Raw genomic sequence first — 26055 nt, forward strand, 5'->3', positions numbered from 1 at the left:
CTTACATATACCACCAGTAGGTCTAATAAAAGTACCGTTCATCCCCCATCATTTGGTTACATTAATTTCTGTTATTGCATGTATTATTTACTGTCATTTATCGTTCTCATTCTCAGACTGGAAACGTTGTTCATGGAGTTCACAACCTGCCACAATTGTGAGAAACAAGTTTAACCATTATGAGTTTTGTAAATTTGTTTGTTCATTGTCTATTGTTTGTAGTACTCCATGTGAGCAATGAACATGTGTCTGAGCACACACAGAAGTAGGCCTACCTGGCCTTCTGCGTGCAAAAGTAGTAAAGCTCCCATTTGGCAATGTCTGATTTGTGATTGTTATAATTCACCACGTCCACCACTAATAAGTTGAGCTTCTCAGTCATTTTGACTTCACCTCACACAGTAAGTCAACAAAGTCAGTTATTTTTAACATTCATTGCGATTGATAGTTCCTCAGTACTTTAAAAATCTTTTCAACACTTCCGGCCTCAATAATTATCAAGTCTCGGGTGTGATAGAGCTAAATATAATGATCTGATGATTCCATATATCCAGTGGAAATGTCATAAATAAACAGCTGTCTGTCCCGACCTCACTGGTGCTGGAAATTCTGAGGGCCCAGAATAGGCTAGTTGATATAATGTTGCATGTTTGCTAGTGACAGCTTCGGGCTGACCCAGTTGAGGATTTGATACAATGTTGAACTTCACTATAAATAGCTCAAGTCAAGACAGAAAGAAAGGGAGGCAGACAGGCGGAATAGAGGGATGAATGTGAATAATTTTCTACTGGTTTTATTTGTCGGCTTTAGGCCTATGTATTTGACTTTGTTGACGAAGAAGTATTAGGCTTACTGCTCTGAGTTCTCTGAGTTTTATGCGCTCATTTCTTTAGCCACCAACGGATCACAGTGCATCAATGTGTCCATATGGCAGAGGCTGGTGCTCTCACCTTAGTTACATTTTAACTTTTACATTTTTATCGCTTTACTTCGGATTTTTAGGATTAACCACGTGATAATGATGTTGAGAAACAAAAACAATATTTCTAAAATGAAATTGTTCCACGAAAATGTGCATATAATAATAAATAATCATAGGTTGGCACGCAAATCTGCTGAAATGTTAGGATAAATTATAAGCTTCCCCAAATTTGAAACTCACGAGCTGCCTATGGTCTTTACTAAAAAAAAATATATAAAAATGCACCTTATGGAACAGCGGGGACTGTGAAAAGACACACACAGGCGCAGACACACATACACATGATAAGACACATACTATACACACACGTACACATGGATGTTGTATTGTAAATATATGATAGTGGAGTGCCTGAGGATACACACTAAATGTATTGGGTAAAGTGTTATGAAACGTAATGTCATATAATATTTTAAATTGTATTTAGCTGCATTAATGTTGCTGGACCCCAGGAATGGGGATCCTTAATAAATACAAATACAAATACTATAACCCCCATTAAAAAAATTGTGAACATGCAAGCGTACATAGGAGGTCCCGTGAAAGAAACGTGCCCACCTATAGAAATCAAAGGCCCGTCCAACTGATTTGTTCTGGTTCCAGCCCTGCATAGTGGTCTCTGACTTGTGGTCAGACTTGCTCAGCCGGAACAAAACTTGTGCCTTTTTTCAATGCTGATTTGAATGTCATTAAGAAAACAGAAAGGAGTTAAATATTCTTTGGGCAAACATCCTTTCTAAATTTAAAAGTAATCCTAGAAGTAATAGTTTTTAAAAAGTATCTGTAATCTGACATACAATATTTTTTGTTGGTAATGTAACGGATTACATTTACAGTTTTTTTTGTAATTCGGTGCTCAGCAACCCGGCTAATTAGATTTTTTTTCCTCCTAAATATAGACCCCAATAACAGTTTGCCACTGGAGGGAATGCTGAAGGTTCTTGTCTTTGTAATTACTAACACCAATGACATAAAATGCATGGCTCTATTCGATCTGTATGGTGGAAGTTCAGCATCACAGCTTAATTGAAATTTAAAGGCAATGTTCCCACGATATGCTGCATGCAGTAAACGCTGCATAGGTCTACAGGTATGTTGGCTCAATCTGAAATGACTTTTGCATTTCTAGCTTGCAATCTGTAACACTTCAGCGATACAGATTGAGTAGAGCCCTTAGGTACACATGTTATAGTCGTTGACTTTCTAGTACTTACCTACTGGGCACAGACATCAGTTCAACGTCTACTGTAGTTTTGATTTACATTTTGTTGAGTTGTCAACTAACGTGAATTCAACGTGAAATCAACCAAAATGTCACCCTGTAATTGGATTTAGGTTAAAAGCTGGGTTAAAAAAACATGAAATTCTCTTATGCTGATGTCTTTTGCAAATTCAATCAGTTTTCCACGTTGATTCAATGTCATCCCATAAAATTTTGGGGTTGAAATGACGTGGAAACTCTTGATCAAAACAGTTTTTGACCAGTGGGTACTTTCTTTTCGTTTACATTCAAAATTATAGATAGATATCTAAAAATGTCCAAAACATGTCACTACAACTCTACTCATTACTACTGAAACAAGCCAATTTGCTTGCCCTAAGAACTTTAAACAATTAATCAAATGTTTCGCAGTATAAAGACTTGTATTACATTCAATATAAACAAAAACATGTATGATGAGAAACTCTTTGTAATTTGTAAGTGTTTTTCATGGTTGCAAAGGCGTGTGACGCAAATGACAACTCAATTCAAGAACAACCCTGTTGCCACTCTAGACTGTATATACTTGTTTAACATTTAACCGATATCATGTCTGATTTTCATATTGGTGGAAATTACATTCATCTTTTCTAAAGGCAAAAGTAGAGCCTGGTTTTAAATATTTTTAAGAAGAGCCACACACACACCTTAAATGCTGGAGGGCTTGGCTCTTGAATTCATTGGTTTTACATGTCTTACCCTTACCCAGATCTCCAAATACAAATACACTGCAGGTGTCAGGTATATTCCTGCCAGCAAAATGCATACCCCGTCTCTCTCTATCTGTCTCTCGCCCTTTCTTCCTGTTCCCCCCCTCTCTTCTCTCTCTAGACCAGGAGATATTGCGACGTCTGGAGAAAGACAAGATCCTGGTGTTCACTCCGTCTCGTCGGGTCCAGGGCCGCCGGGTGGTCTGCTATGACGACCGCTTCATCGTCAAGCTGGCCTACGAGTCTGACGGCATCATCGTCTCTAACGACAACTACCGGGACCTGGCCAATGAGAAGACAGAGTGGAAGAAGTTCATTGACGAGCGGCTGCTCATGTACTCATTCGTCAATGACAAGTAAGGTCCCACCAAGCCTATAACTATTAGTACCGTAATTGCTGGACTATTAAGCGCACCTGAATATAAGCCGCACCCACTGAATTTAAAAAAAAAATGTATTCTGTACATAAATAAGCTGCGAGTGTCTATAAGCCGCAGGTGCCTACCGGTACATTGAAACAAATTAACTTTACACAGCCTTTAAACGAAACACTGCTTGTAACAAAAATAAATAGGCTTTAACGAAACAGGCTTGTAACATTTTTTTTTTTTAAATAGCAGTAAACAGTAGCCTACCAAGAAAGTCCTTGGTCACTATCTTCCTCCTGTGCACTGAAACCACTGAAGTCATCTATTTTGGTGTCGGAGTTGAATAGCCTCAGAATTGCTTCATCCGATGTTGGATCGTTTTCATTGTGCTCTCCTCACTTTCATCCGGAGGCAAATTCCCCGCTGAGCTTATGCTGCCCTCTTCAATACGCAGCAGCTCCACGCTGTCAGGACCCACTGGCAGACTTGACCATAAGTCGCTCTTCGCATGCGGCCCGTTTTAGTGAAGGATTTCTCCCCACTTGTCATCCAATCCATTTTCTAGTTCGGGCCATCTGCTTTTCTTTCCTCTGAAAGCTTTTGTTGTCTTTTTGCACTAAGTCAGTTTCTCACGCTGCTGTTTCCAACGTCTTATCATCGACTCATTAAGGCCAAGCTCCCGTGCAGAAGCTCTATTTCCTTTTCAAACAGCCAGATCGATCGCCTTCAAATTGAAAGCTGCATCATATGCATTTCTCCGTGTCTTTGCCATGATGAGGGTGACAAAATGACTACCGTAATCAGAATGATGGAAAGTTTGAGCGCGCTCGATTTATTTCACATTATGTGACGTGCTCAGTTTTTTGGCGGCATGAATTTGTGAAAGCTGGAAAAATCCATAAATTAGCCGCGTCATTGTATAAAGCGCAAGGTTCATAGCGTGGGAAAAAAGTAGCGGCTTATAGTCCGGAAATTACGGTATCTGGAGTTGTTTTTCCCCGGGGATTGATATGTGGATGTTGAGTGGTTATCTGACTGTGTGTCTGGTATGTGGTTGTGTGTCCAGGTTCATGCCTCCTGATGATCCTCTGGGTCGCCATGGTCCTAGTCTGGAGAACTTCCTGAGGAAGAGACAAGTGATCCCAGAACACAAGAAGCAGCCCTGCCCCTATGGTAACACCTAGCCATCCTCTTATACATTATTCATCCAGCCTCCTCTGGCTTGTCTCATGATTGAGAGTTAACCACCCTGTATTCTCTAAAGGGAAGAAGTGCACTTATGGCCACAAGTGTAAATTCTACCACCCTGAGAGAGGCAGTCAGCCCCAGCGCTCTGTGGCCGACGAGCTGCGTGCCAGTGCCAAGAACTCCTCTTCCTCCTCCACCTCTTCCTCCAAGAGCCTGGGCTCTGCTCTGCTGGTGAAGAGCCACAGCATGTCCAGCAGCTCCAGTGCAGACGGGCTCCCAGAACACCACCAAGCCGCCCCAAAGAGGCGGTCGGACCCCGGGCTGTGCACCCCCTCCTACAACGACCTCCTGGAGGAGCGGCTGGGCGGGAGGACCAAAGCAGAGGCCCGCAGAGGTAGTAGCAGCAGCAGTAGCAGCAGCTGTAGCAACAACCTCCTGGTCCCTGCCCCTGGGGGTCCTCCTTCCAGCCAAGGCTTCTCTCTGCAGGATTGGAAGGACCACAACGCAGGGAGAAACGGCTCCTGCAAAGCTCCAGGGCTGTTGGGGCTTGGTCACTCTGAGTCATATCCCACCTGTGAGTCCCCAAAGCTGGGCTACAACTCCCTAATGAGGGCGTACTCCAGCCTAAACCTGGTGGTGCCACGGAGCCCCGAGCGGCTGTTCCCAACTGACCTACGGACGGGCTTGCTGGCATCTGACTGTAGCAGCGAGGGCAGCATGAGCTCTGACTCCTTCTCCCCTGACCCCCTGCTGGAGGATGGCCTCAAATGCCACCACCCCCATCACGACCACCATCACTGCTCCAACCGCTACCCACACCACACCAACCACCCACCCCCTGGTCTCACCCTGCACCCACATGGAGGCTCCCACCATAGCTACCCCCTAGCTCAGAGCATGGGGATGCCACAGGTTTTCAGCTTGGAGGATCATCCCTCCTCCCTTCACCACTTCCAGGCCCATCTTACCTACCTTTCTCCCCATCTTCAGCACCCATCTGTGGGGAGCAGCTCTGGCTGTTCTGAGGACTACCCTTCCCAACCTCCACCCCAGACCTCCAGCCCCCACTGCCACTCTCACAGCTCAACTCTGGGGCATAACCTGGGTGGCTCCACCTGGCAGGACAACAACAGCCTCCAGAACTCCCGGCTCTACGAGCACTCCCCTGTCCGCCCCAGGAGGACCTACCCTGGGATGGGACAGGAGCAGCGGCTGGCCAGCTGGGACCCCCACTACCAGCAGCTCCTCCAGCCCTGCTACGAGACCTTCAACTTCCAGTCCCAGCCTGAGGGCCACAAACAACCCTGGCACTCTTCCTGGCCCAGGGGGACACACTCGCCCCATCCTCAACCCCCTTCCTCCTCCCATCCTCCACCCCACCCCTCCATGGACCCCCAGCACCAGGGGGGAAGATGCCAGGACGTGAGGGATAAGGTGTTTGTCAACCTATGTAACATCTTTCCTCCAGAGCTGGTGAAGGTGGTGATGGAGAGGAACCCCCACGTGATGGACGCCCAGCAGCTGGCTGCAGCCATCCTGGCTGAGAAGTCCCAGGCTCGCTACTGAGTACTGACACTACTGTAGTAGAGGAAAGAAGTGGTGTGCCCAACTCTATAGTCCACCCAAAACATCTACGATGCAGGGGGAGATGTTTTATTTTTTACATCGAATTATATTTTTTAAGGAAAATCCGAGCTACCTTATTGTTGTCCTTTACTGTTGTGCGGTATGAGACCACCTCAAGCACAAGGTCAGGATTGTTTATGGTGTGTGGGTAGGAGTGAACATGTGTGTCAGCGTTATTTCAGGAGACTCTTTGAATGGCATGTGTTGCTTAAATGTATTTATTTTGTATGTTTTAAATTATTTTTATTGTCTTTATATTTTGTTATGGCACTTTTCGTAGCTTTTTTTTTAATCAACATGTTACATTTTTGCCAATCATATCATAGGGGGGTTCAATGCTTCAGGGTGCTTCAGATTTAGGAAAAATCCTGAGGTGTCAACACGGGGTGAATTCTGGGATTCCAAATCGAAGGTATTGTTTGTTGTCATAAACATGTTACTTCCAAACATTTCAAACTAAAAGACAAAGCAAATTCATGAATCTAATCCACACTGATTTAGTTGTATCCCTGTAATTTGTTCATTAACGATTCATAAAAGCAGGTGGTGAATTGAATAGCGTTGTTGAAATATTTGATGAAATTCCCCTTTAGAGAAGTGAAGCGCAGGAACTCCAGCTGTTAAAGGCCTGGTAAAGTCCATGTGAAAACCCCAGAGCATTGTTTACTCTGACAGACAGGAGCTAGTTCCTCTCTGGCGAGAGCTCAGAAGCTTACTTCACAGCTTGAGAGATTGCGATATTGATTTTCGCTTTCTTTTTTTAACCACTTTTTTGTCCTCCAACAACCATTCTGGCCATTGAAATCAGATGGTTCTTAAGGATATGCAAACTAGTGCAGGTGCAGGTGTTTATCTTAATGTTTTTATTTAAACATATGAACGTGTTAATTTATTATTGTCCCTTTGTCCTTTTTGTTATGTGTGAGATTATTTTAGTTGAAGGGGGTTTCTGTTGCTAGGGTTTCATTACAAGAGAAGACATCAGGTGTAACCATCCAGACAGACAGATGGTGCTGTACTGTAACTGTCTATGTACTTAACTCTGTGGACAAGGTAATTCTAGCCTCTACTTCCTGGCTTAGAATCCATTGTAAGTTGCCACAATCGCTCAGTGAATAGAAATAGTTAGGCAATGACACCGTGTTGGGAAATGCCTTGCTCACACACATCAGGGACTACATCTACCCGTTACAGTCCAATACACTGGACGTGTGTTGCCAAGGTAACCTGACCACTACAAACTTTAGTGGCCAAGAGAATCCCTCTCCTCGTTGATACAAATTGTATCCTATTAACTTAAACCAGATCATTGTTTTATATGAGAATATGTATACAAAAATATTTTGAGATTTATGTGCCGTAATTGGTCACATTTGTTAATGTTCTAAAATATATTTTGGGAAATGTTGTGTGTTAAGAATTATTAGGGAAAGAAAAGGCATCAAATGCAATTTCTTCCAACTACTGTACTGTGATTGGTGATCAACAGACAGATAAGACAGAAAATATTGGTTGTTGTTTTATTATCACTGATCTGAAAGTGTGTTTTCTCATTGGCTGGTCACAATCTAACTCAGGTCACAGTCATGTGAGTGTGACTGTGGGGGTCAGCTTTATGGGGAAGCAGAGAATTTTTTCTTCCCCATCAGCCCCTATTGATGGTCATGATCTTTCACTTAACATGTTTTTGTACCGTAGTTCTCAGCTCTCATTAAACCAAGCCTATCCCTTCAGAGGGTCAGTGGAACACTGCTGACTTGACAAAGACAATACTTATTCTCTGGAACCAGTTTCTCAACATGACAACAGCCAAAAGGTTAAAATGTTTTTTTGTTTTTTTTTACATGTAAGAAACCATGTCCATTCACACTGTAGTATTACATGGCAAGTCACTGAATAGCAGTGTTCCTTTCTGTTCCCCTGAGTTGGTTGGCATATTAGTTTTGAGCTGAGTGAGCATGTGACATTGTGGCCGAATAAAACCGCCACCCAAGACTTGACGTCTAGCACCTTTCTAAAAAAAGAGCCTTCTCAGTAGCTGCAGGGCACTGTGTGCCGGGGGGTGGGCAGAGGAGTAAATGCCTCTACTTTTTTAAACACATCCGATGATAGTCTGAACCATGTTCAGTTAAACATTTATTTTTCCATGTCCTGATTTTTTAAAGAGGTGATTTTGGAATTATTTGTGATGTATCTTTTTAAATCAGGGTTTTGGATATAGTACTGGGTTGAATTTCTTCCACCATGGACATTTTTTGGTCATTTTGGAATTTTGATCATAATTGGTTTTATGTCATTGGTCTGGATGGTTGACTTCTTATTCTATTTGACTGCTAACTGTTTGTTTAATTTGGCCAGTCTGCATCCAGGGCCTACAATTCAAGCAAAACAAATAGATTTTAATGTGTCAAACTTTCCAATGTCAAGTATAATTTATTTTCATATTCATCACTGCTGTGCTTTAAATCCAACATAATTTGTGCTACAATAAAACTGTTAAATATAATAAATGTCTTAAATGATTGTTAAAAAAAATTCTCCACAAAAAGAAGGCTGGGATTCGGGTATTCTGTATTCTGTCAGGGACCAAAGCAATTGGCAAAATAATTGAGGGTTAACTTATGTTTCTGAATTATGATGCTGCTTTCTTCACAGGTCAACATGGGTCATTTCAAGCCAAAATGGAATCTGGGGAATGGAGAACAAGAACTGTGGCCTGATGTGATGTTGATGTTTTGCCTTAGTGACTGTACTGTACTGTATGTGAATGGGAGGAAACACATGTTGCAACAATGAGCTTTAGGTACTGGAACCCCAGAGCATGTGACTCTCTATGACACTCTGGCCTGTAGCAGACTTACATGCCAATTCAGGGAACTGTGGCCAAATGGTATATGTTGACTCCTTCATGTTAAGATGAATAATAAGAGCAATAAAGACCTATTCAAGCTTTCAGATGATGACGTGTCTTCATTTTTGGGGATGGGATGGGTGTGCTGCCAAAATGGTGCTCAGGTTCATTAAGATAGGATGTTGATGAGGCGAGTGTGTATCATGTGACTATGATAGTTCAATGATCTGGGGTATATGTCAGATAAGTGTATTGTAGCCTACAGTGAATGGGTTGACAGGAAAATAATAGTAATTAACTAAGGAATTTAAATAACACTTAAGAAGCCTGTCATGTCAACATCATTGTTTCGATAATAATGCTAGGCTTTACTGTACCTTTAAATGTCAAATCGAACCGGCCTAACTCAAATATTTTTTCTTTCTTCAAATATACTATTTCTTCCTCCCATAAGCATTGTCGTACTGAAAAGAATGTCTGAATATGATCTGTACATACAGTGCCTTCGGAAGTATTCAGGCCACTTGACTTTTTCCACATTTTGTTACAGCCTTATTATAAAACACACAATACCCCATAATGACAAAGCGAAAACAGGTTTTTAGAAATTTTTGAAAATGTATAAAAAATTAAATAACTTACTTACATACAGTACTAGTAAAAAGGTTGGACACACCTACTCATTCAAGGGTTTTTCTTTATTTTTACTATGTTCTTCACTATTACAGAATAATAGTGAAGATATCAAAACTATGAAATAACACATATGGAATCCTGTAGATAGCAAACAAAGTGTTAAACAATTCAAAATATATGTTATATTTGAGATTCTTCAAAGTAGCCACCCTTTGCCTTGATGACAGTTGTGCACACTCTTGGCATTCTCTCAACCAGCTTCATGAGGTAGTTACCTGGAATGCATTTCAATTAACAGGTGTGCTTTGTTGAAAGTTAATTTGTGGAATTTCTTTCCTTCTTAATGCGTTTGAGCCAATCGGTTGTGTTGTGACAAGGTAGGAGTGGTACACAGAAGATGGCCTTATTTGGTAAAAGACCAAGTCCATATTATGGCAAGAACAGCTCAAACAAGCAAAGAGAAAAAACAGTCCATCATTACTTTAAAAACATGAAGGTCAGTCAATTCAGAAAATTTCAAGAACTTTGAAAGTTTCTTCAAGTGAAGTCACAAAAACCATCAAGCGCTATAATGAAACTTGCTCTCATGAGGACCACCGCAGGAAAGGAAGACCCAGAGTTACCTCTGCTGCATAAGTTCATTAGAGTTATTAGCCTCAGAAATTGCAGCCCAAATAAATGCTTCACAGAGTTCAAGTTAAATATACATCTCAACATCAACTGTTCAGAGACTGCATAAATCAGGCTTTCATGGCCGAATTGCTGCAAAGATACCACTACTAAAGAACACGAATAAGAAGAAGAAACTTGCTTGGGCCAAGAAACACGAGCAATGGGCATTAGACCGGTGGAAATTTGTCCTTTGGTCTGATGAGTTCAAATGTAAGATTTTTGGTTCCAACCGCCGTGTCTTTGTGAGACGAAGAGTAGGTGAATGGATGATCTTCGCATCTGCGGTTCCCACCAGGAAGCATGGAGGAGGAGGTGTGATGGTGTGGTGGTGCTTTGCTGGTGACACTGTCAGTGAGTTATTTAGAATTCAAGGCACACTTAACCAGTATGGCTAGCACAGCATTCTGCAGCGATACTCCATCCAATGTGGTTTGCACTTAGTGGGACTATCATTTGTTTTTCAACTGGACAATGACCCAAAACACACCTCCAGACTGTATAAGGGCTATTTGACCAAGAAGGAGAGTGATGGAGTGCTGCATCAGATGACCTGGCCTCCAAAATCACCCGACCTCAACCCAGTTGAGATGGTTAGGGATGAGTTGGATCGGCGAGTGAAGGAAAAGCAGCCAACAAGTGCTTAGGGTATATGGGAACTCCTTCAAGACTGTTGGAAAAGCATTCCTTATGAAGCTGGTTGAGAGAATGCCAAGAGTGTGCTCAGCTGTCATCAACGCAAAGGGTGGCTACTTTGAAGAATTTCAAATATAATGTATATTTTGATTTGTTGAACACTTTTTTTGGTTACTACATGATTCCATAGGTGTTATTTCATAGTTTTGATGTCTTCACTATTATTCTACAATGTACAAAATAGTAAAAAATAAAGAAAAATTCTTGAATGAGTAGGTGTGTCCAAACTTTTGACCGCTACTGTAAGTATTCAGACCCTTTGTCATGAGACTCAAAATTGAGCTCTGGTACATCCTGTTTCCATTGATCATCCTTAGATTTTTCTACAACTTGATTGGAGTCCACTTGTGTTAAATTCAATTGAATGGACATGATTTGGAAAGGCACACGCTTGTTTATATTAGGTCCCACAGTTGACAGTGCACGTCAGAGCAAAAACCAACCCATGAGGCCGAAGGAATTGTCCGTAGAGCTCAGAGACAGGATAGATCTCGGAAAGGGTACCAAGACATTTTTGCAGCATTGAAGAGCCCCAAGAACACAGCACCCTCCATCATTCCTAAATTAAAGAAATTTGGAACCACAAAGACTCTGCATAGAAGAATGGGAGAAACTCCCCAAATACAGGTGTGCCGAGCTCGTAGCGTCATACCCAAGAAGACTCGATGCTGTAAATTGCTGCCAAAGGTGCTTCAATAAAGTATATTTCAGTTGTTTTAATTTTTTTAATAAATTAGCAAACCTGTTTTTGCTTAGTCATTACCACCCTGCATACCACTGCTGGCTTGCTTCTGAAGCTAAGCAGGGTTTGGTCCTGGTCAGTCCTTGGATGGGAGACCAGATGCTGCTGGAAGTGGTGTTGGAGGGCCAGTAGGAAGCACTCTTTCCTCTGGTCTAATAAAATATCCCAATGCCCCAGGGCAGTGATTTGGGACACTGCCCTGTGTAGGGTGCCGTCTTTCGGATGGGACGTTAAACGGGTGTCCTGACTCTCTGAGGTCATTAAAGATCCCATGGCACTTATCGTAAGAGTAGGGGTGTTAACCCCGGTGTCCTGGCTAAATTCCCAATCTGGCCCTCAAACCATCATGGTCACCTAATAATCCCCAGTTTACAATTGGCTCATTCATCCCCCTCCTCTCCCCTGTAACTATTCCCCAGGTCGTTGCTGCAAATGAGAACGTGTTCTCAGTCAACTTACCTGGTAAAATAACGGTAAAATAAATAAAAAATAAAAAATTATGGGGTACTGTTTGATGAGGGTAAAAAACGATTTAATCCATTTTAGAATAAAGCTATAATGTAACAAAATGTGAAACAAGTCAAGGGATCTGAATACTTTCCCGAAGGCACTCTGACATCTGAAATGTAAAATCAAACGGATGTTACACTTACTGTGGTGATAAAGTTGAATGAATAGCCTATAATGTGTCGTCATCTTTCGACAACCCTATATGAAAGGTAATATCTCTGGAAAAGTTACTACAACATTACATTTTTATTTTTTAAATGTTTTTTAACTAATGATTAATGGGTTGAAAGTTATCTCAAGATGATAAAGGTTAGTAAAGTACATAAGGATAAAACTATTGATATTTACAATTTAATAACAGTTTTTTCCTTTCAGCAGAAACACCAGTTGTAAATTCAAGGAGGTGGCTGACCTGATCATTCCTTACATAACCTTGATTTAGAAAACCAACGTGGCTAGGGCGGTTTTGTGGTTCTTTTATTTTCCCCATTCTTACATGTCTGGAAGGTGATGAATCTGGAATGTTCAAAATAAACAGTTCCTCATATCACTCCATCCATATAATATTGGACTGCTGCTTCCCTCCCATTTGGTTTTACCTCATTCAACCTGGGGATGAACACTTTGACGGACTGGAAATAAGAAATATACATGGAATCTTTATTGTGAACGAAAATAAATAAATGGTAAATGCTTCAATGGACGATAAACGACACAAAGGTATAGGTCAGAACGAACAGATAAACGCTATTGTCAAATTCTGGAGGAATTAAACCACTGGTTCAACACCAGCTGACCCATGACTGACTAGAGAACAGCTAACTCACCACAGTTAAATATGAAGCCGAAATTAAATGAGGCAAATAAGGCTGTTTTGTTAAAAAAAGAAAACTATTAGAATTCTTCATCTAATGGCAAACAAATAAACGGTAAGGTACGGTATTTAAAGCTTTACATACAAGCTTGCCAGTGACATCAAAAAGTTAAACTGCAATTGTTCCCTCTCAATAAAAGCAAGATATCAACCAATTTCTCTATCCATTCTTACATCAGACATGCAAGCATTAAATTATCCTTTGCTCATGGAGAAGTTCGCTTCGACAGTATGTTGCTTGCCATTCCAGATTAGGCGATTCCAGATGTGGTTAGGCAGAGCTCTAAGCATGGAGCAGTTTGATTGGCCATCCGCTAGTGGGCAGAGCTTTGGCAAGGCATAGTTAGCGGGACATTGAATCCACACACCTCTGGCCTTTTTTGCAAGTAGGGATTTGGGGGAATGGGACGGGAACGGGCAGGTTTTGCTGTACACAAAAACGAGCCGTTGTAGTGGCAATGTAAGGGTGGGAGGGTGAGGTCTCTCACATGGACTCAAACTCGTCGATGCGCTGCTTGGTGTTGCCCTGGCGGATCTGACGCAGGGTCTTGTACTTGTCCCTCCCAGCCTTCACGTTCTCCGCATGTAGCATGTCATTCTGGGTCTTCTTGGTGTCGTCCCTCGCCTGGGCCAACTCTGAACTCAGAGCCTGACAGAGAGGGAGAGGGGAAGAGAGAGAACACTTCATTTTGATAGTTGCAGACAGGGTCTATAGTTCAACAAATTATCAGCAAACTGTTGATCCATTAACCCAAACACTTGGCCTAACCATAACCCTACATTTTTTTGCAGTTGATAGTTTGAGCTTCTAGGGGTCTATCCATCCTAGTGGCATCTTAGGCTTCTGCACACTCCTGGATTGCATCCTACCTGACAGGTCACTACTACCTGTGGCGTTGAGAGGATCTGTGTCTGCACCACGTGCTCTCACTACTGGTGTTCCCGTGGGCTCGGTTCTAGGCGCTCATTCTCTTTTCACCAAGTTTTTTTTCTCTTTACATCATCACCATTCTCTTTTCTCTTTACACCAAGTCTCTCAACAGTCATATGACATGGTCATGGTCTCTATGATCATTGCTATGCGGATGACACTCAACTACTCTCAACTACTCTTCCCTCCCTTATGACACCCAGGTGGCAACACGCATCTCTGCCTGCCTGGCAGACATCTCAGCTTGGATGTCTGACCACCACCTCAAGCTCAACAAAACAGAGCTGCTCTGGGAAAGGCCTGCCCGCTCCATGACCTCTCCATCACGGTTGACAATTCCTCGGTGTTCCCCTCCCAGAGTGCAAAGAACCTTGGCGTGACCCTGGACAACACCCTGTCGTTCTCTGCAAACATCAACACGGTGACACGCTCCTGCAGGTTAATGCTCTTCAACATCCATAGAGTACAACCTTTTCTCACATAGGGGTAATTCCAGGAATTGAACCCACTATCTTGGCGTTGCAAGAGCCATGTTCTACCCACTGAGCTACAGAGGACCATTTTGATGTAGTGTTGCCTCACCTAGCTATCTTAAGAGGAATGCACTAATTGTACAGTAAGTCGCACTGGAGAGAGCGTCTGCTAAATGACTAAAATGTTAAATGTAAGTGAGGCCATGTCTTCATTAGCCTACCTGCAGCTGTTCCTTGACGCGTTCGTTCTTCTGGGCCTCTGTGATACGTTCCTCCTCGCTGTGGTGGCTGGTGACCCCATCACTGTGCAGCTCGGTGCTACCCTCAGCGTTTGTCTCATCCTCCTCATCGTGCTCTGGCGCAGGGGGTGATGACATCACAGACTTCAGCTCCTCTTTAGTCTTCTCCAGGTCCTCCTGGGCTGAGATGGCCTAGTGGGGAGGGGTTAATGTGGTTAATGTGTGAAATACTGTCACTTGGCGTTCAATAAAGTGCTTATCTATTGTATCGTATATAACTATCACACAGTACTGACACATTTCAATACTCTATTTGGATCCACAACAGGTAGAACAAACACTCTTGCTTTCACACACAAACTCATACACCAACACATTTTAAGATACATTTGCCACAAGACAGGGACATCTGTATTTAAAGGTAATGCACGTGTAGGGCCTGAGCAGGCCAGAGACTTGTAAAAAGCAGTAAAACATTCATGCACACAGTAACGGGTTAACATGCAAATAAAAAGGACAGACACACACAATGAAAAAAAATCCTCTCTCACAATTTCAACCTCAGCTCCCACACATACACAAAACTTTTTGAAGTCATTTTATGAAAGCTGTTATATGATTTGGTTTGAGGTCACAGACACCCACACATTTAGACACAGAGACCATTATAATAATGCATTAGTTCAGTAAGCGCAGGGGGCATGCGGGGGTCAGGGAGAGGTAGAGGAGGTAACTGTTACTTTGTGTTGCCATTCTGTCGCTTCCTCTTCCTTTTTCCTTTTGGCCTCCTCAAGCAGAGCGATTTTGGCGGTGAATTCTCCTAGCTCAGCGGCCTGCGAGCGACAAGCACAAGACACCCTACTGTCACACACACACACCCCAACACACTGGCAAACCAGACTGCAAGAGTTGGCCATGGCCCACTCTCCTCCACAATAAACTTAATGACCAACCAATATCAATATAAATTGACAAATGGTTCTGTGGTGACTACTGTTATCATGTTATACCACCTATGAAATATTACCTGGAATACCAGAGAGAGAGAGGCTGGTGAGAGGATAGAATTCCCCCCATTAACACCTCAATCGCACATATCTGTCAGCACTCTAAAAAGGTTACTGCCTCAGGGCCTTCCAACACAGCATCAAACCAAATGCATCAATGTTATTTCCCTACGCATAAAGAGATAGTTCGCCCAAATTACATTTTGGTTTCCTTACCCTGTAAGCAGTCTATGGAGAAGGTGTGCCAGCAATTCATGCTTCGCTATTGTTTACCTGGCCACAAATCAAATCAAATGTATGTCCAAATCATCTACTTGCAACTTCATTGAATTATACAATACATTTTTTGATATTTTAGGATGATTTGGACATGACGTGCATGACTTGCATTGGAGTTGTGCCACAATGGCCAGAAACAGTAAACAGGTAAACAAAATCAAAGCATGGATTGCTGTCATACCTTTGCCATAAACTGCTCACAGAATAAGGAAAGCAATATGTTATTTTGTAATTTGGGTGAACTATCCCTTTAAACCAATGACTATCTCTAAATAAGACAATAATCAGTCATTTGGAGCTGAAGCACAAAGTTGAGCTATGCGTTGGGCTTAGGCATGTCAAGTTAAATACCAAGATGAGGAATAACCAAATCACCTGTGGAATGCTAGTAAAACCATCCATAAAATCTAGTGTGACCAGAGGAGGTGTTTACAAAAGTCAGTCTCACTTATTTACATACAACTGTATGTATTGACATGGTGATAATAGAGCAGGGACAGGGTTATTACAGTGATGATATGTCTAAGCAATAAGGCACCTCAGGGGTTTGTGGTATATGGCCAATATACTACGGTTAAGGGCTGTTCTTAAGCACGACGCAACGCAGAGTGCCTGCATACAGCCCTAAGCCGTGGTATATTGGCCATATAGCACAAACCCGAGGTGCCTTATTGCTATTCTAAACTGGTTACCAATGTAATTACGGCAGTAAAAATAAATGCTGTCATACTTGCCTAGTTAAATGAAGGTTAAATAAATAAAAATACATGTGTTATTCCGTCTGAAATAACACGGCTGTCAACCAATCAGCATTCAGGGCTCGAACCACCCAGTTTATAATGTAGAATAGAGAATTTACAACTGTTTAAGTGTGATAATTGCACAATCCAGAGGAGATTGTTGACTTAGAGAATTACTGTATACCTGCCTACAGTAGGTATATTTACATGGTTAACTACACTAAGACCTATCCTTCCTTGACGTAATCAATAAATAGAAAGCAGAGTAAGGTGTCTTATCATATTGCATTCACTAATCATTTCATATAAGATCAGTGATTTTTTTTCAAGGAAAGAAGTATGTACTGAAAGTATGTTCAGTAAACGGGGCCCTGATCCAAAGCGTGACCCAGACTGCTGATGTGATGTGTTACCAGTTGTTCCTGGTTCTTCATCTGGTCAGCAGCCTGTTGAACCAGCGCTGCCTTGGCCTCCTCTGCTGCCTGTTTCTCTTTCTCCAACCTCTCTGCCTCCTCCTTCGCTCTCTTCCTCTCCTGGTCCAACTCCAGGGCCCTGCGTGTCTGATCCTCCAGCTCTGTATGAGCATGCACAGAACGACACAGACAGAGACAGACAAAGATACACACACAAAGGACAACAATTTATGACAAATATACTCCGATCTGAGCAAGAATCGCACCCATCTTTCCTGACATACATTCACACAATCTATATATGTTATGAAACAAGAGGAGTACTCAAATAATCTCCAATGGAATTTTTATTTATTTATTTATTTTACCAGGTAAGTTGACTGAGAACACGTTCTCATTTGCAGCAACGACCTGGGGAATAGTTACAGGGGAGAGGAGGGGGATGAATGAGCCAATTGTAAACTGGGGATTATTAGGTGACCATGATGGTTTGAGGGCCAGATTGGGAATTTAGCCAGGACACCGGGGTTAACACCCCTACTCTTACGATAAGTGCCATGGGATCTTTAATGACCTCAGAGAGTCAGGACACCCGTTTAACGTCCCATCCGAAAGACGGCACCCTACACAGGGCAGTGTCCCCAATCACTGCCCTGGGGCATTGGGATATTTTTTAGACCAGAGGAAAGAGTGCCTCCTACTGGCCCTCCAACACCACTTCCAGCAGCATCTGGTCTCCCATCCAGGGACTGACCAGGACCAACCCTGCTTAGCTTCAGAAGCAAGCCAGCAGTGGTATGCAGGGTGGTATGCTGCTGGCATAATGATGACAGTGTTTACCTGAGAAAGGCCTCATCTATATTATAAAAACAGATTTCTAGAGGCACCATAATGTCGGCACTACAGCCTCAATGGCTAATACTTGTATGCTATGTCCTGTCCTAACAGAAAAGCTGTGGTGCAACAAGTCAAGGGCCAACAATAGAGAGAATGTTCCCGTAACATGATATAACAGCTGGCAGTGTCATCCTATGCCCACCTCTAACTGATATCCCATTCCTCACTCCTCCTGATAAGAGGCTAGGATGCAAATTGTGTAGCTGTGAACTTGTTCTGTGGTAATTGAGTGTCTGAACACCAGTTGTGTACTACATTGGGTGTTAAGGCGTCAGCATGCTTCAGTTCGGCTGGCGCCTCAGCTAGCTGATCCGAATGAGTGTGCTCGCATACTCCCTTAAAAGACCTTCCCTTGAAAAACTATAAAAAGGCGTCCATTTTGAGACGGCGTAGCCAGTATACATTTCCTAAAAATAGTCAGAATTAATCAAAAATAACTCAAGAAATCTGTCCTTAATTTTGACATTTTTGACAAGGAGATCTTAGTAGTGCAATTTTACATCTAACTAAGTTGTTTGGTGCAGTAATATTATTTTTTCAGTGCGGCAGAACAGCCGAAAAAAAGTCTAGAATGAACAAAAATGGCACAAAATGTCGTCATAATATATATACAAACTCTTGAGAATTGTTTCGGCTTGGAAGCACGCGGACTCCTTTAGTGTAACACCAAGGTGTTGCTTGCAAGGTTAACCTATGACATTTAAAAGTAAGTGAGAGAATGCAAATCAGTCATTTTTCCTCTGAAGTTGTATCCTTAGCGAGTGTGTGTGTGTGTGTGTGTGTGTGTGTGTGTGTGTGTGTGTGTGTGTGTGTGTGTGTGTGTGTGTGTGTGTGTGTGTGTGTGTGTGTGTGTGTGTGTGTGTGTGTGTGTGTGTGTGTGTGTGTGTGTGTGTGTGGATACCTTTCTGGGCCTTTAGCGTCTGTTCCTCAATCTGTTTGAGTCTCTCGATCAGCTCATCCTTCTCTTTCTCCATCTTCTCCCTCTCTTTCTCTGCGTGCGCTCGTTTTTTCTTCTCGTTTTCTAGCTGGGCTCTGTAAAACAAAAGACGATGAACATGCCTGGGCTAATAATATATTCTAATTAATTAAACTAATTGTAGAATATATATATATATATAAATAATATTCAATATCAAACTATATTTTTATGTATAAAATATTATCATCACAAAACAGGTACAACATGTAACGTTCCTGACCTGTTTTCTGTTGTTTTTGTATGTGTATATGGTCAGGGCGTGAGTTTTGGGTGGGCAGTCTATGTTTTCTGTTTCTATGTTGGTTTTGGGTTGCCTGGTATGGCTCTTAATTAGAGGCAGGTGTTTTGCGTTTTCCTCTAATTGAGAGTCATATTTAGGTAGGGTGTTCTCACTGTTTGTTTGTGGGTGATTGTCTCCTGTGTCGTCGATGTATGTACCATACGGGACTGTTTGGCTGTTCGTTCGTTTTGATGTAGTCTGTTTCCTGTCCGTGAGTTCTACGTTTAGTTAGTTAAATTCATGTTCAGGTTTCGTCTACGTCGTTTTGTAATTTTGTAAGTGTTTGTTTTCGTGTTGCCATCGTTTCAAATAAAGAGATGGCTTATTTCCCTAATGCTGCGTATTGGTCCACTGATCCTTCTCTCCTCTCCTCATCTGAGGAAGAGGAGGACAACAGCCCTTACACAACATTCTGAGATGCTTTACAAAAAGACAAGACACACAAAAATGCACATAACAGTATTGGAAAAACTACTCAATTGTCATACTTGAGTAAAAGTGAAAAAGTAAAAGCTATACAAAAAATTCCTTATATTAAGCAAACCAGATGGCACAATTAAAAAATATATGTTTTTATGAACAGACAAAGGCACACTCCAACACTCATACATTAATTACAAACACAGTATATATATTTGTGTTTAGTGAGTCCGCCAGATCAGAGGCAGTAGGGATGACAACGCGTTATATTGATAGGTGTGTGAATTGGATAATTCTGTTCTGTCTGAGCATTTGAAATTTAACGAGTACCTTTTGGTTTCAGGGAAACTGTATGGGATCGTCATAATATATATACAAACTCTTGAGAATTGTTTCGGCTTGGAAGCACGCGGACTCCTTTAGTGTACAAAAAAGTACATATTTTCTTTCGGAATGTAATGAAGTAAAAGTAAAAAGTTGTCAACAATATAAATAGTAAAATACAGATACCCCCCAAAACTACGTAAATAGTCCTTTAAAGTATTTTTACACCACTGCATAAAGAGATATGCAGTCTGAAAACCATCCTGATCTTCAGAGAGCAGCTGTCAGGATGGTAGATCAGACTTGTATCTCATTTTCATTTCATTTCCCCATTTGGGAATCAAATAAATACAGAGATTTACCTTTTTTGTGGTTCTAATGCAGACAAGACATATTTTAATACAATGCTGCCCCTTCTGGTCAGAATCACAACCACATGTCTGCATGTGTTCACCCAGTACTGTACCTCTCCATCTGTTTGTGGTGTTTCTCCTCCCGGGCCTGGGCCTTCATCTGCTGCACCTCGATGGTGTCAGGCTTCCTCCTCCTCATGTACAGTTCGTGGTTCCCCATGCACAGCGCCAGGACACGCTTGTTGATCCGCAACCGTGGCGCGTAGAACACAAAGTCCTGCAGGGAGAGGAGGAGGGGAGAACAGGGAAGAGGAAGGGGTTAACTCCATTTACAGGTCATTTACAGACAGTGCAAGGTGGAGAACAGGGAAGAGGAAGGAGTTAACTCAATTTACAGGTCATTTACAGACAGTGCAAGGTGGAGAACAGGGAAGAGGAAGGGGTTAACTCAATTTACAGGTCATTTACAGACAGTGCAAGGTGGAGAACAGGGAAGAGGAAGGGGTTAACTCCATTTACAGGTCATTTACAGACAGTGCAAGGTGGACAACTCTACTCCAATATTATTATTATATTCTCATTGTTTATTGTACATTGTGTTGTATTATTTCCTCCCACCGTCCCCTATCTTCCCGGTAGACGGATCCCCTACCTTCCCAGTGGACGGATCCCCTACCTTCCCGGTGGACGGATCCCCTACCTTCCCGGTGGACGGATCCCCTACCTTCCCGGTGGACGGATCCCCTACCTTCCCGGTGGACGGATCCCCTACCTTCCCGGTGGACGGATGCCCTACCTTCCCGGTGGACGGATGCCCTACCTTCCCGGTGGACGGATCCCCTACCTTCCCGGTAGACGGATCCCCTAACTTCCCGGTAGACGGACTTACTGGGGCTTTCTTGTCGATGGGTTTGATGACAAACTTTTTGTCATTGAAGGAGATGTTTCTGATCTCGCTCCAGGGGAAGCCAATCTTTGGTGTCAACCTGGGGAGGGGGGAAGGGAAAACACAGAATGTCTCAACACTATGCTAGTACAGTAATATGCAATGGGAAGATAACTACCTATCTACAGTACATTACTTGTTACTTTTATTTCTTATTCTTATCCGTATTTTTTTAAACTGCGTTGTTGGTTAGGGGCTCGCAAGTAAGTATTTCACTGTAAGATCTACACCTGTTGTATTTGGCGCGTGACTAATAACATTTGTTTTGATGTCAGAGTAGTACAAAACGAAACTAGAGGTACCATCCATGGCCATCAGAGGGCGATAGTGTCATGGAGTATATCAAATAAATAAGTGGACAAATAATTATTCCACATTGTATAAATCAGTATTGCGTACTTGTCCTCATGTTCGTAGATATTGAGTCCCAGTGCATCCACACCCAGCCACAACTCGGTTCCCTTCTTGTTCTTGATCTCAAAGTAGTTCACTCCATACATTTCCAGGTCCTGGGCTATCTTCAGATACTCCATCACTGAGTCCTCTCTGTGTACACAAACACACATTAGAAAGTTAGAACTTGTGTAGAGGAGAAAGTGTGATACAAACACCCTCATACAAAGCCACACACACACACAGACAGAGACCCTCATACACAGACCTACCTGAGCATGCCTGTGTGTTCCTCATGCCAGGTCTGTATTCTGTCCTCCCACTGTTCCTTAGTCAACTTATGCTGCTCCAACACTCTGCAGAACACACACAGGGTTATTCAAACAGAGCCACAGTAGAGGCCTGGCATCAAAAGACCGAACAGATTTATTGTGAGGGAGTTGAGACACTTTACTAAAGAACAGCTCATTTGAGAAAGAACACACTACCTCTGAGGGGGACAGAGAGGGAACAGAAAGGGAACAGAGGAATGGGTATGAGGTACAGACCTCTGTGGCAGCAGGCGGTCGGAGGTGAGGTAACCAGGCTTGTGGACGTCTCTGTTGTAGTCTGCATACTTGGCCTGGACAGAGTAGGAGGCCAGCAACACGGCAGTCTCTGGAGGACAGTAGTTCTCATCGTTCAGGATGGCCTCCTTCACCTGGAATGGGCAGGGAACACACACACGCCTGTTTGAATTCTTTGTTTGGATCTGCAATGTACATTGTGAGTACAAAGGACACACTGTAGAAGTGTGCGTGTGTGTGTGTGTGTGTGTGTGTGTGTGTGTGTGTGTGTGTGTGTGTGTGTGTGTGTGTGTGTGTGTGTGTGTGTGTGTGTGTGTGTGTGTGTGTGTGTGTGTTTTACCTGCAGGAAGAAGAGTCTCTGCGTAATCTCCTGGATGAGTTCCTCAGACACGTCCTCAGGGAAGAACTTGGCTCTGAACTTGAACTGCAGAGGGTTCTCCTTTTTTACATCCTGCTGCGTCACCTTCTTATTGAGTTTGAGCCACGTGCTGTAACCTTTACTGTCTGTGTACTGCAGGCCAAAGAACCACACCTCCCGGAGGCCCACTGTCTTCACCACCTGAAACACAAAATGCATCAATGATTAGCAGGCTATCTATAGGTGGGTTGTGTGTGTGAGGTTGAGGGTGGTCTTCTCTGTGGGGATGTATGGAATGGGGCTGAGGTATTCAAGCAATGTTGAACTTTGTTTGGCCAGGCCAAGTTTGCAAAATGTCTAACAAGAAGGAACCAGGGGCAACAAACCCATAGTTATCATTAAAATCAAATCTTATTGGTCACATACACATATTTAGCAGATGTTATTGCGGGTGTAGCGAAATGCTTGTGTTCCTAGCTCCAACAGTGCAGTAGTATCTAACAATTCACAACACACAAACCTAAAAAGTAAAAGAATGGAATTAGGAAATATATAAATATTAGGATGAGCAATGTCGGAGTGGTATTGACTAAAATACAGTAGAATAGAATACAGTATATACATATGAGATGAGTAAAGCAGCATGTAAACATTATTAAAAAGTGACTAGTGATCCATTATTAAAGTGGCCAGTGATTCCATGTCTATAGGGCAGCAGCCTCTAAGGTGCAGGGTTGAGTAAACGGGTGGTAGCCGGCTAGTGATGGCTATTTAACAGTCTGATGGCCTTGAGATAGAAGCTGTTTTTCAATCTCTCAGTCCCAGCTTTGATGCACCTGTACTGACCTCGCCATCTGGATGGTAGGGGAGTGAACAGGCCGTGGCGCGGGTGGTTGATATCCTTGATGATCTTTTTGGCCTTCCTGTGACATCGGGTGCTGTAGGTGTCCTGGAGGGCAGGCAGTGTGCCCCCAGTGATGCATTGGGCAGACCACACCACCCTCTGGAGAGCCTTGCGGTTGTGGGCAGAACAGTTGCCGTACCAGGCGGTCATACAGCCCAACGGGATGCTCTCAATTGTGCATCTGTAAAAGTTTGAGGGTCTTAGGGGCCAAGCTAAATTTCTTCAGCCTCCTGAGGTTGAAGAGGCGCTGTTGCGCCTTCTTCACCACACTGTCTGTGTGGGTGGACCATTTCAGTTTGTCAGTGATGTGTATGTAGAGGAACTTGAAACTCCACTGCGGTTCCGTTGATGTGGATAGGGGCATGCTCCCTTTGCTGTTTCCTGATGTGCACAATCAGCTACTTTGTTTTGTTGACGAGGAGGGAGAGGTTATTTTCCTGGCACCACTCCGCCAGGGCCCTCACCTCCTCCCTGTAGGCTGTCTCGTCATTGATGGAAATCAGGCCTAATACTGTTGTGTCATCTGCAAACTTGATGATTGAGTTGGAGGCGTGCGTGGCCACGTAGTTATGGGTGAACAGGGAGTACAGGAGGGGGATGAGCATGCACCCTTGTGGGGCCCCTGTGTTGAGGATCAGCAAAGTGGAGGTGTTGTTTCCTACCTTCACCACCTAGGGGTGGCCCGTAAGGAAGTCCAGGACCCAGTTGCACAGGGCAGGGTTCAGACCCAGGGCCCGAGCTTAATGATGAACTTGGAGGTTAGTATGGTGTTGAAGGCTGAGCTATAGTCAATGAACAGCATTCTGACACAGGTATTCCTCTTGTCCAGATGGGATAGGGCAGTGCAATGGCATCGTCTGTGGATCTATTGGGGCGGTAAGCAAATTGAAGTGGACTAGGGTGTCAGGTAAGGTAGAGGTGATATGATCCTTGACTAGTCTCTCAAAGCACTTCATGAAGACAGAAGTGAGTGCCACGGGGAAAGAGTAATTTAGTTCAGTTACCTTTGCTTTCTTGGGTACAATGGTGGACATCTTGAAGCAAGTGGGATGGTCACTGCGCGATGAACAGTGTGGAGACATTTCGGGAGGTATGGGGGCTCAGGGAGAGAGGAGAGAGGAGGCTGGAGAGGAGGGGTTGGATGTACAGTTGTAATGTGGTGCTTGCTAGTGTATTATACTGTGTTTGTTGTGTAATGTGATTGTGTGGAGAATCGCAATGTATTTTTATAGGGGTGGAGTGGGGGGGCTGCTCAATCTGAGAAAATGTTGTACTGTTGTCCATTTAACAGGATAAACAGACGCAACCGCATGAATGCCCGGCTGTCCCATCTTCAGTCATCTGTTCATTCCACCCACCCACACACACAGTGTATTCGGAAAGTATTCAGACCACTTGACTTTTTCCACATTTTGGTACGTTACAGCCTTACTCTAAAATTGATTAAATTGTTTACATTTTTTTAAATCTATACACAATACCACATAATGACAAGGCAAAAACAGCTTTTTATAAATTTTTGCAAATTTATAAAAAATACAAAACTGAAATATCACATTTACATGAGTTTTCAGACCCTTTACTTAGTACTTTGCTGAAGAAACTATGGCAGCGATTACAGCCTCGAGTATTCTTGGGTATGACACAACAAGCTTGGCACACCTGTATTTGGGGAGTTTCTCCCATTCTTCTCTGCAGATCCTCTCAAGCTCTGTCAGGTTGGATGGGGAGCATCGCTGCACAGCTATTTTCAGGTCTCTCCAGAGATGTTCGATCGGATTCAAGTCCAGGCTCTGGCTCGGCCACTAATGGACATTCAGAGACTTGTCCCGAAGCCACAAATGTGTTGTCTTGGCTGTGTGCTTAGGGTCATTGTCCTGTTGGAAGGTGAACCTTTACCCCCAGTCTGAGGTCCTTAGCGCTCTGGATCAGGATCTCTCTGTACTTTGCTCCGTTCATCTTTCCCTCGATCCTGACTAGTCTCCCAGTCCCTGCCGCTGAAAAACATCCCCACAGCATGATGCTGCCACCACCATGCTTGACCGTAGGGATGGTGCCAGGTGACTTGACACTTGCATTCTGGCCAAACAGTTCAATATTGGTTCCATCAGACCAGATAATCTTGTTTCTCATAGTCTGAGAGTCCTTTAGGTGCCTTTTGGCAAACTCCAATCGGGCTGTCATTTGCTTTTTACTGAGGAGTGGCTTCAATCTGGCCACTAACATAAAAGGCCTGATTGGTGGAGTGCTGCAGAGATGGTTGTCTTTCTGGAAGTTTCTCTCAACTCCACAGAGGAACACTGGAGCTCTGTCAGAGTGACCATCAGGTTCTTGGTCACCTCCCTGACCAAGGCCCTTCTCCTCCGATTGCTCAGTTTGGCCAGGCATCCAGCTCTAGGAAGAGTCTTGGTGGTTCCAAACTTCTTCCATTTAAGAATGA

At 43.2% G+C, this 26055-nt stretch overlaps 2 protein-coding genes across 4 annotated transcripts in view; one reads left to right on the forward strand and one right to left on the reverse strand.

Annotated features, from left to right (window-relative positions):
* The window catches only part of LOC129816854 (probable ribonuclease ZC3H12C), a 31535-nt gene extending 22445 nt beyond the window's left edge, over positions 1–9090 (forward strand). Inside the window, exons 4-6 of the mRNA XM_055871786.1 lie at positions 3075–3309; positions 4388–4494; positions 4586–9090. Coding sequence (XP_055727761.1) covers positions 3075–3309; positions 4388–4494; positions 4586–6075 — 1832 coding nt within the window. The 3' untranslated portion in view covers positions 6076–9090. The remainder of the gene's footprint in view (positions 1–3074; positions 3310–4387; positions 4495–4585) is intronic.
* A 3788-nt stretch (positions 9091–12878) lies between these two features.
* The window catches only part of LOC129816855 (radixin-like), a 38630-nt gene continuing 25453 nt past the window's right edge, over positions 12879–26055 (reverse strand). For all 3 annotated transcript variants that reach the window (XM_055871787.1, XM_055871788.1, XM_055871789.1), the window contains 11 exons: positions 22694–22912; positions 22336–22487; positions 22060–22143; positions 21794–21940; positions 21338–21434; positions 20562–20725; positions 18994–19124; positions 17196–17356; positions 15497–15589; positions 14739–14948; positions 12879–13762 (listed from right to left, as the gene is read on the reverse strand). In XM_055871787.1, coding sequence (XP_055727762.1) covers positions 13598–13762; positions 14739–14948; positions 15497–15589; positions 17196–17356; positions 18994–19124; positions 20562–20725; positions 21338–21434; positions 21794–21940; positions 22060–22143; positions 22336–22487; positions 22694–22912 — 1623 coding nt within the window. In that variant the 3' untranslated portion in view covers positions 12879–13597. The remainder of the gene's footprint in view (positions 13763–14738; positions 14949–15496; positions 15590–17195; positions 17357–18993; positions 19125–20561; positions 20726–21337; positions 21435–21793; positions 21941–22059; positions 22144–22335; positions 22488–22693; positions 22913–26055) is intronic.

The sequence above is a fragment of the Salvelinus fontinalis genome, chromosome 19 (genome assembly GCF_029448725.1).
Source record: "Salvelinus fontinalis isolate EN_2023a chromosome 19, ASM2944872v1, whole genome shotgun sequence".
Classification (NCBI taxonomy): Eukaryota; Metazoa; Chordata; class Actinopteri; order Salmoniformes; family Salmonidae; genus Salvelinus; species Salvelinus fontinalis.